Raw genomic sequence first — 15,982 nt, 5'->3', positions numbered from 1 at the left:
GTCGGTAGTTCTTGATCATCCTGAGAACTCTGGGCAGAAGTGGTAAGGGCTGAAAGGCGTAGAGGTCACCTGAGCTCCACTCAAGACAAAGCGTAGCTGAGTGAGTGCCACCTTGCAAACTCCAATGCGCAAAACTGCTGACATTGCGCATTCTCTGCGGAGACAACAGGTCTAACCAATGCTCTCCCCATAGATGGAGATATCATTCATGATCGGCTAGGCATTGTTGGCTGAGTATGTCCGCTCTGGAGTTCAGAGAGCCTGCCAGATGCTTAACCACCATAGAAATGCCTTGAGGTTCCAACCATGTTCAGAGGCACAGAGCCTCTTGACAAAATGCCCACAACCCCACCCAGCCCTGCTTGTTGCAGTACCACATGGTAGTAGTGTGGTTTGTGAACACCTCACCACTTTCCCATTGAGAAAGGGAAGGAATGCCTTCAATGCCAGTCTGATTGCCTGGAGCTCCAAAAGATTGCTGTGGAGCCCGGACTCCACAGGAGACCAGATGCCTGTGATCACCACCTCTCCCATGTGACTGCCCCATCCCAGGAGTGACGCATCTGGCACTACTGCCAGGTCCGGTTAGGGAAGGGAAAGGGATCTGCCTCTGACCCAATCGTGGTTCGTCAACCACCACTGCAGAGCTCATGCAGTTCCCTCCGAGATCTGGACCATGTTGGAGAGATTCCCCTGATGATGCGCCAACTGGAACTTCAGGTCCCACTGTAGAGCTTGCATATGCCATCTGGCATGAGTCACTAGCAGGATGCAGGAGGCCATGAGGCCCAGCAGCCTCAGAGTCACTCACCAAAATGCAGGATAAAGGCTGAAACATCTGTATCATAGCCTGAATATCCTGGACTCGCCGCTCAGGAGGACTGGCCCGAAATTGCCCTGTGTCGAGAACAGCTCAGATGAAAGGGAGCATCTGAGAAGGAGTCAGGTGTGACTTTGGCACGTTTATAGTGAACCCCAGCAAATGCAGGAGGTTCACCGTTGTCTGGAGGAGGGAGATGACAGTCGGGATGAGCTCACCTCCAACAGCCAGTCGTTAATGTAGGGGAAGATTGACACTCTTAACCTGTGTAGTTGAGCTGTGACCACCATCACTTTGGTGAAAACCCGAGGGGCACTGGTAAGGCCAAAGGGGAGCACGGTGAATTGAAAATGCTTGTGACCTACCACGAACCGCACGGAATGCCTGTGGGCAGGCAGGACGGGAATGTGGAAATATGCATCCTGTAAATCAAACACTACCAGCCAGTCTCCAGGGTTCAGGGCAGATAGGACCTGAGCATTTTGAACTTTTCCTTCCAGAGGAAGAGATTGATGGACCAGAGGTCGAGGATAGGGCAGAGGCCTTTGTCCTTTTTGGGCACCAGAAAGTAGTGGGAATAACAACCATGACCTTCTTCTGGCACAGTGGCCCTCTCTATGGCTCCCTTGGCCAAGAAAGCCATAACCTCCTCATGGAGACGTGCCAGGTGATTGTAGGATAGTGGCATGGAGGGAGGGGTAGTCTTGAAGGGCAGGGAGTAGCCCCTTTGGACAAGCTGCAAAACGCACCTGTCTGATGTGATGGTGGTTCAGTGGAGCAGGTAATGGGGAATCCTACAGCCAACTGGTCCCTGGTGGGGAAGCGCCAGATCGGGAAGTCTTGGAGGCTGCAGTAGAGAGGGACTAGGGGGTGGACTGGCTAGACCGCTCCCTCACAGATGCTGGATCTCACGTCCTCGTCCCGCAGAGCCTGTGCAGCATGCACGGCACGGCGGCTGGAAGGGAACGGACGTGGCTGGACACCCCTTCCATAGCCACAAAAGGGGCAAAAAGCAGACTGAGGGGGATGAGGGGCAGCCACAAGGCCAAGAGACCAAGCCGTAGCCCGAGAGCCCTTAAAGCGCAGTCTGCTTTGCCCCAGAAGAGATGCGTGCCATCAAAGGGCATGTCCATCAGAGTAGATTGGACATTCGCTGAAAAGCCAAATGTACGTAACCAGGAGTGGTGTCTTAAAGTCAACACAACCAATCTGCCGAGAGAGGTGGTCGTATCCAGCCCAAATCTGATGGTTATCTTTTGTCGCGTTTATCCCATCTGAAACAAGTTGGGCGAATATGGCCCGGGCCTCCTCCGGGACCTGTGGCAGCACTTGCATGTCCCATAAAGTATGGGTGTAACAGCCCAAAAGGCATGTGGTGTTCACCGACTACAATGCCAGGCTGGAGAAAGAACTACTTCTTCTCAAGATGGTCCAGCCTCTTTGATTCCCTATCCAGGGAAGCGGCAGGGAATGCATCATGGGAGGTTGAGGTTTGGATGAAGAAGCCCTCAGGGGTAGGGTGCTGAATCAGGAAATCCAGGTCATTAGGCGCAGGCCTATGGTGGCGGGCAATTGTCCTATTAGCAGGAGCCCCTGTGCTGGGCTTAGACCATGTTCCCAGCAGGACATCAGTGAGGGCTTCATTAAAGGACAAAAGGGGGTAGCCCCAGGCTGAAATACCTCAGTCAGGAGGTTATTCCTGACAGCCACTGAAGGCAGCTCAAGGCCCAAGACCTCAGTTGCTCTTCTCACCACCATGAAGTAAGAAGCTCCCTCCTCCGTATCCACGGTAAAGGGAGAAAGCATACCATTGTCAGGTGATGTATCCAACCCGCTGGCTTCGCCCAGCTCCTGAGCCCAGCTCATAGGATCTTCCAGCTGGTATTCGCACGGGTCCAGTGACCCCTCCATACCCTTGCTGAATTAAGACCATATGAATAAGGATTGAAATCCAATTTAGGGACCAAAGGCCTTGCCATAGACCGAATCGGCATTGAGTGACATCGTTCTGGCTCTGTGTCGGTCGGAGAGGAGTATAGGTTCGACACCACCTGCGAGCCGGAGTGGCGTCAGGAGCATCAATGCTTAAACTGACATTGGGGAAGATCGAGGTACGATCCAGAAGCAAATCCTTGGGTGCCCCCCAGAGCAGAGGCCGAAGCCTCCGGCAAGGAACCTGAAGGGGCCCCTGCCAACACCATGGGGCCTGTGGGCTCTCCAACAGGACTGGTCCTCCCAAAAAATGAGGCGCATGGCCTCATAAAACTGAGTTGGGCAGGGGTGCTCTGGCTCCCAGGAAACCAGGGAGGTGCAGGGCCGACCCAGATGTAGGATCCGAAGACGGAGGCCTAGAGCGAGGACGATCCTTGTTCGGCATCGAGACATCAGACTGACAGGGTAAAGTCAAAGAGTGCTTCTGCTTCTTCAACTTCTGCTTCTTACCAGAGGGTCCAGAAGATTTAGAATGAGGCGAACAGGAGTGGTGGGTGGTGGCTTCGTGAACGATCTTAGGACCTTCCTTTCGACTAACACTGGGAGCGAGGAAAAGCAGGACGCCAGGCTGGGAGCAGCTTCAGGGACCATTACCTCAAAGCCTCCAGGTTCATGGCCCAGAGGTCGGAGCATGACTTCAGGTCGTGGTCTCGCTCCAAGCACCACAAACACACCAGGTGGGGATCCGTCACCGACATCATGTGGTGGCTGGAGTCACAGGGCTTGAAGCCAGTTTTCTTGGATATCCTCAACGCACCAGAAAAGTCCCCAAAATATCAACAAAAAGTAAAACTCCAATCAAAAAGCGATTGAGGGTAGCCCTTCTCCAGATCTGTGTGTAGGCTGTGAGCCAGGGTGGCGCTTATGTACGACCCACAATATCATTTCCGGAGACCACAATGCCAATAACGGATGCTCAGATTATACAACATTTAATGATTTTTACAAGCCATTTCCAGAATACTCTAAGGATAAAAAAGAATGCTTTGGCAATACTTAAACCTACAGAAAAACATTTGGCATGAAAGGTTTCAAGTCTAGAAGGCAAGCAATTAAGCTAGTGTGGTCCCTAAAACTCAAGACACACCAAAGACAGTTGGGGACCAACGAATGGCAGCTTTATAACAAATAAAATCATAACAGTTTTACAAAACTTTTTCAAAGTCAAAGGCAATTGCTGAGGTCACATGCTGTTCTGCATTACTAAGACATCACTAGATGCTCCAAGCACATACGGTTTTGTCACTTAAAGATCAAATTAGTGAACCTTACTTGTAACACAGCATTGCTGTCCAAGTGCGCTAGGGCTTCCTGCTTAGTGTTTGGCCGAGCACTTGTCCGACGCCAGCTGACGACAGGGTGTGGGTCCCCAATGCCCATGCACTCTAGGTTGATGGATTCCCCCACTTTCACTTTGATGGGGCCCTTCGGGTTGACAGAGACAGTGGGAGGGCCTACAAAGCAAATATATGTGTTTCAAGAATACCATCTACTTAGATAAGTGACATAAGTTATCCTGAAAAATACAATTCAATCAACATGTTCACAGACAATCAAGTTTATGTTACCACATTTTATTTATTAGTCAGAATCTTAACTGAAGCAGCACAGAGTACAACAGTCTGAGCACAATGACTAAAGTTGGGTCTATCATTGGGTTGAGCGTGTCCACTCTTAGTTAAAAGTAAAAGTTAGAGGCTATCATGTCAGTGGAATGCTACAGGCAAGCAGATTGGTTAGAGGTACCTGCTTCTTTAGCCAGAGGGTAGGATCCTGCTGCCTGAACAAATAAGCTGACTGCTCACTGCGAGGACAAGTGCAAGCCCATTTTCTGAATAGTTCCTTCTTCCCTCCCATTTAATCCTTAGCCATCACTCGCTCACTCCTTCCACTGCCCTAGTCTTTCCTGTAAGCTTCTACCCATCGCCTTTCGCATTGCAATGCAGACTATTGCATGTGCTGCAGTCTCCCAGTTTTCTCCTTTCTCCATCAACCACTCATCCATCTTTTGTGTTCAAAGCATCCACCACTACAGGAAATTGAATAATTTCATTTGCTAGCATCAATCTTTCCAGGAAGTATCATCAATGGTTTTCCACCAAAACCATCTTTAACAAATAAGCCAAACAATTAAAACAAAAAGTTACTTATCTGTATCTTTGGTTCTCCAGCACTGATGTATTTTGTAGATTCACATGCTTGAATCATTCCTCACCATTGAAGTAGGAGCCCCTCAATATGCTTTAAATAGCAGTATAAGGCACAGAGAGCTTAGAAGGCAACAGAAATTTTGTCCACTTTGTTAGCACATCCACTTGACTCTAAAGGACCTAAAATTCATCCTACGAGGTGAAAGTGGACTCTGCCACACCCCTGCCAGACGTTTTCTCACCTCAGACTCCTTAGCACAGTAGAAATACAGAACAAGTTGCTTACCTTCAGTAATGTCTTATCTAGTAGAGACTATCTAGCTGCAGATTCCTTACCTTTGAATATACCCAGGCATCAGACTGGATCCAGAAATTCTTTGCAAGCAGCATCCCTGCGCACCGGTAGGTGGCAATGAACAGCTCCGCATAAAGTTGTCAGCATCGTCTGCACCAGAAGTGATGTGCACGGTGCCTATATAGGTGCCATCCGAGCACTCTGAAGCTGTTTCTTTTCACGACTTTCCATGCCAGTAGAGTGGGGCCACGAAGAACACTGACTACTGGCATGGAGCACCAGGGCCCTGAAAAGGGGGCAACCCGGACCCTGGAATCTGCTAGCCACAGTGGGGAGGATGGGTGGGTTGGTAAGCTGGAAAGATACTACCAGATAAAGTGTTATCGAAGGTAAGTAACTTGTACACCTGATAGAGACTTCTAGTTGTAGATTCCTTTCCTTCTAATAGATACCAAAGAAATACATCCACAGAGGTGGGTCTGTGAGAAAGATTTTAGACCAAAAAGTCCTGCAGGACCTAACAGGCAGCAGTGTTTTGTGAACGTGTGCAATGAGGCCCACGTAGCTACCTGACAGATGTCCAGGACTGGAACTCCGAGTGCTAACGCAGTGGTCGCAGCTATTGCTCAGGTAGAACGAGCACTGTAGGAACGTGCCTCTTGACTTGGTCAATCCCCCCTCCCCTGCCCCTCCAAATTTCTGCCTGGTTTCTGATGTAATTTCAACTGAAGGTGCACTGGGTCCCTGCTAACCGGGTCCCCAGTGCCAGATATCTTTCCCCAAAACTGCAGTCATTTTCCCTTATCGGCAAAACCTTTAGCACCCACTGTACGTCCCTAGTAAATGGTACCCCTGGTACCCAGGGCCTGGGGTACTAAAGAGGGTACCGAAGGGCTGCTGCACAAATTGTGCCACCCCAAGTGACCCCTCACCGAGCACATGACAGGCTGCCATTGCAAGCTGCATCTTGGTACAGACAAAAGTGAAACATGATATGGCACACAGCCTGTGTGCCATGTCCTGTAATACTGCATGCAATATATGTAAGTCACCCCCCTAGAAGGTCTTGCAGCCCTAAGGCAGGGTGCATTATACTACATGTGAGGGCATATCTGCACAAGCAGATGTGCCCCTGGTATGTCTGTCGATTCTCAGACATAGTGAGTTACCAGGGAAGCCATTTTAAATACATGTACCTGACACTAAATCAATCAAACAATCAATCAATCACTTGTTTAGCTCGCTACTCACCCATTATGGTCTCAAGTTGCGGGGGTGGGGGAGGGTGGGGGGATAGGGGTGCTGCTACTGCTCGAATAGACAGGTCTTGAGTCGTTTCCTGAAGGTCAGGAGGTCCTGGGTCAGACGTAGGTTGACAGGGAGGGAGTTCCAGGTTTTGGCAGCGAGGTGGGAGAAGGATCTGCCGCTGGATGTGGTTCGATGGATGCAGGGGACGGTGGCGAGGGCGAGGTTGGCAGAGCGGAACTGGCGGATGGGTACGTGGAAGCTGAGACGCTCGTTGAGGTAGGCAGGGCCTGCGTTGTAGAGAGCCTTGGGAGCGTGGATGAGGAGTTTGAAGGAGATCCTCTTGTTGACGGTGAGCGAGTGTAGGTCTCTGAGGTGGGCTGAGATGTGTTTGTGGTGTGGGATGTTGAGTATGAGGCGTGCAGAGGCGATGGTCACCAAGAGTTCCCAGCTACATGAAGGTTCACTGAAGATAGGGATGTTTGGTATCAAACATCTCATATTGGTGAGCCCACACTGATGACAGTGTTGGATTCACCAATACCTTCACCCAGAGGGTACCTTAGAGGTGCCACCTGAAAAACCAACCAGCTACTAGTGTGTTGAATGACTGGTCCTGACCAGTTCAGCCACCTTAGACATGTTTCTGACCACCTAAGGTGAGAACCAGTGCTTTTGAGGATCAGAGACAAAGGTCTGCACTGGACGGGGTGGTAGCACCTCTCCCAGGCAGGACTGACATTCCAGGAGCAGGAAGCTTCAAAGGTCTATCCGCCTTTGCAGTGTGACCCAGGTCTCTCCAGATGGTGGAGAGGACCGACCCCCCCCTGTCCTGACCCAACTTTTGGTAGCAGCACAGGTGGAAAAATTAGGCAGGAGCTGTGCCCACTCCATGCCAGTCCCACCCCTAAGGTGGACGAGCTGAAGTGGACACTACTTTTTAAATTCCTCCATCTTATTTGTAAAGAATTAGGCCACTAGATTGAGGGTTATGCCCACTTCCCAGCAGAAGTGGTCATAAGAAGGGTGTAGTCACCCTAAAGGTGGTCAGCTAATTGGCTACTACCTGGCACTCCCTGTAACGCCCCTAAATTGAGTATTTAGGAGGCACCCCTGAACCCCATAACTCCGATCTCAGCGACCTATGAAGAAAAGGACACAGAAGAGTCGCACCCCTGCAGAAAAGGAAAAGAAGCAGCAGCTGACCCGGTACCAACCCTACCTGCCTGCTGACCTCTGTCCAAGAAGATGATTCGTCCTGCAGTTGAGCCTCCACGAAACCCAAGAGGACTGTCTGCCTTCCAAGAAGACTCCCGACTCCCGTGAACAGTGGACCTGCTTATCAACAAAGTAGCAAGAAAGGATCTGCAGCCTCAACAACAGCAAAGACCCGACTCCTGAAGTGACCTCTGCACCCAACGTCCATGACCCGAGGCAAAGTGAATTAATGGAGCCAGCAAGTTTCCCCACGTCCAGAGTCTGAGCCTACTCAAGTTTCACCTCTCCTTGACTCCCTCACAATGCCTGCAGTCTCTGCACGCAAGCACCATTCTCTTCCAGCCATGTAATGAGAGGAAATCAGACACCTTCAGCAATCACTGCATCGTCGCTCCAGACGGAAATTAAGGTGGGTCACCGGTGCCCACAATGTCCCCCAGCTTCTCTGAGCTCGAGTCCACCCTTGGTCTATCACTGATGGACTCCCCGACGATGCCTGCTGCCTCAACACACAGGACCCCCCCTGATCACGAGTGCTACTGGTCGGAAACAAATTATGCCTAAGGATACCCCTGCATGCATCACCCCTAGGCCCTGGAGAAAAGGACCAAAAGTGCACCTATGTCCCTCAGCATCCAAACTCTACTACCTACCTGTTTGTTGTCCCCGACTGGCTTCCTACCCAGAGCCTGCAGTATGTCTTTACGCGGTCCAACTCCCAGAGAGAACTATAGGGCACCAGACACCTTACTGTACCTAGTCTTTCCAGGGCTATCTGGTGTGACCTGCTGGTGTGGTTCTGATCAGTGCCCAGTACTTACCTTTGCTCCCTGAGCTCAACCTCATTCGTCGTTGTTAACCCTGTTTTTCCTGAACACTGTTTTCCTCCATAGGATAACATTGAAAGAACTCTGAGAACTGTACTAACTGTTGATTACTGAAACTACAAAGACTTTATGCCTAAAAGTCTACTTACTGGATTACGAAGTTCTTGGGTTTGAAACATATAAAAGGAAGTGTTATTTTTCTAAATTGGTGTGTGTCTTAGTTGGGTAAAACCGATAAAAGCACAATTACAAATATGCAATGAATATGTAGTTAAAAAACACACAAGATATACAAACCATAAAGGAAAAGTATAACAAGAAATAAATTATCTTAGGCAGTTAAAATCAGCACTCATAATAATCAGACAGAGCCCTAGCTTAGGAAAAAAAAGTCCTTAAACATAAAATCGCAAAATTGACCGATCAGTACATCAAGATGAAACCGCCCTATTGCTTCATTATTAGGTCACAGCACTAGTTTCCTGCTTCTTGCGAATGATCCAGGCCACATGCAAAAATGTACCTAAATTAATAATGACCACCTTGAGGGTATCTGCTTTTAGCATCCTAGAAGCTGGCCCAAGGGTTCTTATACCCCAAAAAGCTAATACAATGGAACAATCCACTTCCTCCTTGGAGGCCTGAATGTCACAAAAAAAAACACAATGCAAAGTTGTTTCTGGGGCACTGCCACATGCTGGACAAACGATACTAAGGGCTCTATTTCTATCCGACCTCACTGTAAATTCTAACGTGGAGAGAATCCCATATCTAAACTTCTAATACAGCTGCCTCGGAAAGAAGGCCTGAATGGCATCTAAAACAGGCTCAAATGCTAGTACAATCTTATGGTCCAAAAACTGGACCGATTCCCCACCATCTACAGTACTTAATTGATTCACCCCAGAGATCGCCCCTACATCGATCCTTCATTTTCTTTTTATAGGATAGCCAAACGACCCTTGAGTACCTAACAGTGCACAGAATGTCCCTAAAGGAGGGACTTCTAAGATTCAAGCTCTGGTGTTGTCCACAATCTGTTCCAGAGTAGTAAAGGTCTCAACTGCATTGTTAAAGACATCAGGTAGAGACCCAGATCATGCAATAAGGGGAGAGTTGAGGTACTAGATGCAAGACTGGTTATGTTCTTGATGAACTTGCTCTCAACCACTGATAGCTCATTTGTGACAAAGTACCCCCAAATATACAGGTAGTAAACTCATGGACTTCATTTTCTTCGCCAGCTTTAGTATTGCCCTGGTCTCCTGCTGCAATATCAGTGCACTTCTGTCTATTTCAACCTTTCAACTAAGGTTGTGAGAAAGAGCCACCCCCAAATACACAAAAGGTGAGACACGCTCAAGTGGTGCGTTGTAAGGACAAATCCTTGTTTGCACAGAGTTATAGGCATTAAACACCATATACTTGGTCTTGCTTGTGTTCAGCTCTAGACCCCGATCAGCATAGAACATAAAAAAACGGTCAAGAATTGCTTGCAAGCCAATTTGAGTTTCTGAAATAAGGAGGTTGTCATCAGAAAATAGCAGCATTGGAATTCTCATATGACCAATCCTAGAGGCATCATTGTTTGGGAAGTTGAGGGTTCTGCAAGGTCATTAATAAAGATGGAGAAAAGGGTTGGAGCCAGAACACAGCCCTGCCATACTCTCCTCTCAATAATAAACTTATCTCTTTGTTCCCCATTCCTCCCATACTTCACTCGAGCTTGACTGCCCTCATAAATTCTTATTATTACATCTAAGATGTTTGTTGGTACTCCCATATTCTCCAATACTTCCCACAGCTTACACCTAAGAACTGAGTCAAAAGCTGACTTAAGGACAACCAAGATGACAGAGGTGACCTTTCTCCAGTAGAACTATTTTCCAATAAATCAAGATGAACTTAAATAGTTGATCGAGGGTGGTTACTTGTGGTCGTATTCTATTTTCCTGGGCCCAATCTGTTAGTTTCCCCAAGACATGCGGACAAAAGATGTTCTGCTGTCCATCTAATAAACTAATCAGCCTATAGTTCCCAGGATCATCCTACCAGCCTTTCTTACATATCAGGACGATCTCTGCATGGTGCCCACACTAATGACTGCCTTAGATAGTAAATTTAGGTATTTAGCCCAGATATCGGGTTCAAAGGCAAAAAGGTCAAAAAGAACACAATCTGGGCCAGGAGCTTTATTGGGAACAATTCGCTTCAGAACCTCCAGAGAGTTAGCACAGATAATTGCAAGAGCCTCTGATTGCCCTGATGAGTTAATTACGGGGCATCCAATGCTTCCTTTGCCAGTTGGCGAACCAGTTTTAGCTGAGTACAGCTCTACATAGTGCTTCACCCACTTACGTGGTTCAACATGAAAGGCTACGGTAGTTGTAGCAGACCGGCTACCATTTGCGAAAACGGCCTAGAAAGCTTTTGAGTCCCCCTTCTTTGCTGCATGCATTAGATCAGTTCAAACTCCCATCTCCCAGTCATTTTTAGCTAATTTAAGCTCATTATAATAAATTTTCCGAGCATCTGGGATTCTACTCTGGTCTCCAGCCTTGATATAGCTCAAAAGCAAAGCTTTTGCTGCCCTACATTTATTAATATACCATAACAGCTGTTTCAGCCCACACCTTGTTGGATTCCGCACTTCCTTCTCTCATGCCAGCAAATAAGTCCTCATGGATATCTACGAGGCTAGGGGCTGCACCTTCATCGATCAGTCTTTTAATCGGAGCCTTAGCATTACCCACATTTACATAAACCTTTTCTAAAATGTTGGAATTGGCCTCCACATACTCCCATTTAAAGGCCTTATTATTTGAGAGGACGACATTCCCCCAGGAGGCTAGACTTCGCAACTACTGGGTTGGACTCAGAGCTTATCATTTCAAGCTTTCTTTCAAGACACAAAATATTTCTTTCAAGACGCTGTTCCTCATCACACCCACTCATGACAGTCCTGTAGTGTTCTGCTGAAGTTATGTGCTAGATCGTTGCTTGTGCCTGACAAATGTTCTGCTATAAGGGTTACACCATTGTGAATTGAAGGGGCTATATTGTTTGCGCTTCTGTTGACAAAATATGAAAAACAGCCCCACACTGCTTGGTTGTAAAAAAACATAGTGTTGTGTTGTAGTTTCTGCACCTCTGAGTTGGGCATACGGGGGAGGAAGGATTGTAGTGGCCTTCTGACCTCCCCGAGCTTGAGCACGTTTATGTGCAAACATCTCCCCTGTGCCATTCACGTTCTTCCAGCCGACAGATCTTGGAGGTTAGCTCCCTATCCTTCTACAGAGGATTGTGAGGTGACCACAAGCTGACATTGCGGCTGAAGGAATGTTAGCCATGAATTTATATTGTCCTGCAGCATCCACCAGGGTAAATCACGCTTTACCTTCTTGCAGTTACTGCTACCCTGTCCTTGAAGGAGCCGGACATGAGTCCACTGCTTGTCCAGCTCCTCTTCTATGGATCTGATGTGCAGTCTGCAAAACAGTATTAATATATGCATGACGACATCATGACTAGAAGTCTCTTTATCAGATGCACTTTTACTGCTTGTTTCAATATCTGTTTTGCAAAGTGTGGGTAAAACCAATTATCTTTCCAAAGATGGAAATGCCGTTGATTTTGCAATGTCTATTATTGCTTGTAAGACATGGATCTTTGTGGAAGGGATGAGAAGTAGACTTGCATCTGTTCAACTGGAGACCTAAGACTTGAAAAGTCTGATACAGGCTGCTATCTTGCTGTTGGTACAGCATATGGATGATCCTCTGAGCTTCCTGTCTTTTAGATAAGGGTAGACCTGATGGCTTAAATGTGGGCTGCAGCTGGTGCCGTGCATTTGCTAAAGATTCCAAGTGCTGTTCGAAAGCCAAATGGAAGTAATCAAAAATTGTAGTTATAATTGGTTACCTCAAATCTTAGGAATTTGCAATGTTTCCTTTAAATGTGGAAATATGCATCTTTGAGATCTAATGATGCCATATAGTCAGTGTTCATTAGAAGAGCAAAAGTTTCCTGAAGTGCTACCATTCTGAACAATTGTTTTCTTATTTCTTAAAAAGGGGTTTAGCTGTTGCAGAGATAGAATGTGCCCGCCAGCTTTTGCAGCATTCTTTCTCATGAGAAAGTACTTGGTTTAAAATACTACATTTTGATGAGGTTTGGGGACAATAACCTTTCGTGAGCATGGTTCAAATTTTGGTTTTCAAATTGCAGGTGCTTGTGATTTATCTGAGATAGCAGAGTTGTTGGTGGATGTTGTGTAAACTCCAGTGTATGACCATACTAAATCATGGCCCGTACATATTAGTCTATAGTAACTGCCTTCCCATTGTTGTAGGCGGTATAGATTATGCCCAATACAGTGACCAATATCTTGGTGTTCTGTGTATTGATATCCAATGTCGAGAAATGTCCCTTTTGTTGTGCCTTGTATTTCTGTGGCTGACTTGCATGGGAGTGTTTTTGTACTGGTCCATAGGGATTATACAGTGGTTGACAGGGCACATAATCCTTACAGTGCGGCTATGGGTGGTATGATGGTTGATATGCCAAGTATCTATATAAGTGGAATTTCTTGTGTATGATTGCAATCTCCTTCATCAAGAGGAGTTGGACTTTCTTTGTTGTAGGGCACTAAGGGATAAGGCTGTGTTTGTGTCTGCTTTAATACGCTGCAAATCGTGATCCACATGTTTGCCAAAAAGCTATTCCCTGTCAAACGGCATGTCCATGAACTTGAACTTCCAGCCTGAATGAAGTGGCTCTTAGCCACCCCTGCCTGCTTTAGCGAGTTGTTGAAGACCTATAGAGACACGTCCAATGCATTGTCTGAATGTAGCCAGCAATAGGCCTAAATATGGGGCTATACCTGACCACATTTGACTGTTGTACCAGCCTACTATTGCCGGGAAATTTGCAGCTCTAACACACATAGCTGCCATTGACGAAAAACGTCTGCTTTCCCTTTACATTTGGCTGCCCTCTTGATTCAGTGGTGCTGTGGATGGTGCCATTGAGTTTTTAGGTTGTCGCTGTGCTGCCTTCATAATCACAGAATCTACTTTTGAGTGACAGTCAGCAAAGAGGAGAATTTTCAGCAATTTTGTATTTTTTAACAATTTGAGGTACCGCCATGGCCGGTCCTTGCATTAATTTTATTTCCTTATGCTGGATTTGGTCCAACAGCAGGATTGCTCTGTCTGATCTTGTAGCTGGTTCCTTAAAATTATATTTAAAAAAAACTCTGTTTCCTTGACAGTAACAGGCAAGTCAAATCTCTTTGCTACCCTATTCACCAGGAATGAAACTTGCTAATCTCATCTGTTGGTGAGTCTATAGGCAGAGATCATGGTGGGTATGTGACAGGGAGGATATAATCATTCCACTCGCAATCCCCAGCATATCAGATTGGGATATTCCACCCTCTTCAACATCAGCAAACTCTTCATGAGGCGTGTCAGCTTGGATTGGTGGTTGAGGTGCATCTATGAAGTGATGCACTGGTTGACGTGGGATTAAGGCAAATGGTGGTTGCACTTAGTGCAGGAGAACTTGGAGCTTGTTGGAGCGAAGCAGGCGTGGGAGGCTGAGGACCTGATGGAAATGATGCATAAGTCACTCATCACATGTTGTAAATCCTTTATAAAGTTTACTGGTACCTTCATCAGCATAGGCCACTGCTCAGGTTCTCAAATACTGATTCATAAGCATCACAGTGGCAGTCATAATATTCCCTTTCTTCCCAGTGGCCTCATCAGCTATCACACGCTTGGTACACTATTCTTTACAGAAACATGGTTCACTTGCACATCTTAAGCATCCTTGTTCCCACTCTATATGGCATACATTGTCATCGTATGGAGCCCACACAACAAGGGAGGCTGTCTCACCACCATCCATATGTCATCCTACTCCTTCACCTCAGGCAAGCAGCAACTTCCTTAAACTCCTGACATACCACTGCCCACTGTCTACAGCTTAGTCAGCCACCTTTCATCTTATCTACCTACAGGCTTCCCAATGAACTGATAAATTCTCAGATCTCCTCATCGATCTGGCACTCCTATTTCAACCTCCAAGGCCAAGCAAGACACCCTCCTCATTCTCACTGACGCACTGAAAGTGGTACAATATGTTACCAATTCAACATACTCGAAAGGCCACATACTCAACCTAGCCTTCTCGGACATCATCAACCATCCAACACAAACCACCCATACCCCTGAACTGGACTGATCACCTGGCTATCTCAAGCTCCCTGCGCAGGTCCAAACAACAAACCAAGGTCAGCCCAAAAGGGAACACTAAATCTGCACACCTTCCTAAGATTTCTCCATTATCAATGTAATGCATGAACTTATTTGCCCCTTCAACTCCACACCTGACACCAACAACAATCTAAAAGACTTTAACACTGATCTGGAATATTTTGGGAACACACGTGCTCCAACTAAGACACATAAGTACAAGCCAAAGCCTCCAGCATCCCAGCATTCCAAAATACCTCACCAACACTCAATCCACAGACAGGGAAAAAAATGAAAGAAAAAACGAAACCTCTATGACATCACACTTCTAAAGTTCCCCCGCACAACATGGAGACAACTCATAACATCTACCAAAACAATGCATTTTGCCAATAACAATAAATGCTGCCAACAGAGGCAGAACTTAAGACAATCAATCCCCTGCCTGATCCACCTACCATACACTCTACAGATGCAATATCAACCTCTGTGAGTGAAAGGATATTAAAGATCCACCAACATAACACCACCAAGGCTGCTTCCCCTCTCAAATCCAGGCATTCTTGTGGCATCCCACAATGGTCATCCTCCAAAGTCCTATTTCTTGCACATCTCCCGGACATAATTAACCCCCTTAAAACCATCTTCTGTGAAAATGTAATTCATTCATCCTTCATCAAATCAAGGCTGTCCCCTTGGAAAATTCTCTCTCACCCCTACTCACTACTGTCAGTGCCTTCCAGAAGTTCCCCAAGAAAGGAAATTCCTCCCACTTCTAAATAAAACTACAGTAGACACTTATATCCTCACCAACTACAAGACCATCACTAATTTACTCTTCTTCAGCAAGATCACCAAAAAAAGAAGTCTATGCTCAACTCCAAGATCACATCAATGCAAATACCTCATGCAGAACTACAATTTGGCTTCAAATTACCTTGCAGCATGGAGACATCTAGCTTACCTATTCTAGACAATGCTCTCCTGTCCAGAAATGAAGATGATCCCACTTCCTTGCACTGCTGGATCGCTCAGCTGTTTTCAACACAGTTGACCATCATACCCTCATCAACATACCAAGTTTTGAAAAGGAATCACTGGTGGTTCTCCTACATTTTCAAATTACACCACTTTGATCATCTGGGCAGCTACAAGACCCAGACCATCCCTTTCAC

General features: G+C 46.8%; 1 protein-coding gene across 7 annotated transcripts in view; it reads right to left on the bottom strand.

Annotated features, from left to right (window-relative positions):
* Nucleotides 1–15,982, bottom strand: part of HSPG2 (heparan sulfate proteoglycan 2) — a 933,800-nt gene that overhangs the window by 185,384 nt on the left and 732,434 nt on the right. For all 7 annotated transcript variants that reach the window (XM_069240056.1, XM_069240057.1, XM_069240060.1 and 4 more), the window contains one exon: nucleotides 4,085–4,266. In XM_069240056.1, the coding sequence (XP_069096157.1) occupies nucleotides 4,085–4,266 (182 nt within the window). The remainder of the gene's footprint in view (nucleotides 1–4,084; nucleotides 4,267–15,982) is intronic.

The sequence above is a fragment of the Pleurodeles waltl genome, chromosome 6 (assembly GCF_031143425.1).
Source record: "Pleurodeles waltl isolate 20211129_DDA chromosome 6, aPleWal1.hap1.20221129, whole genome shotgun sequence".
NCBI classification, from domain to species: domain Eukaryota; kingdom Metazoa; phylum Chordata; class Amphibia; order Caudata; family Salamandridae; genus Pleurodeles; species Pleurodeles waltl.
Note: the sequence above shows the minus strand (reverse complement) of the source record. Positions and strands in the feature narration are given on the sequence as shown.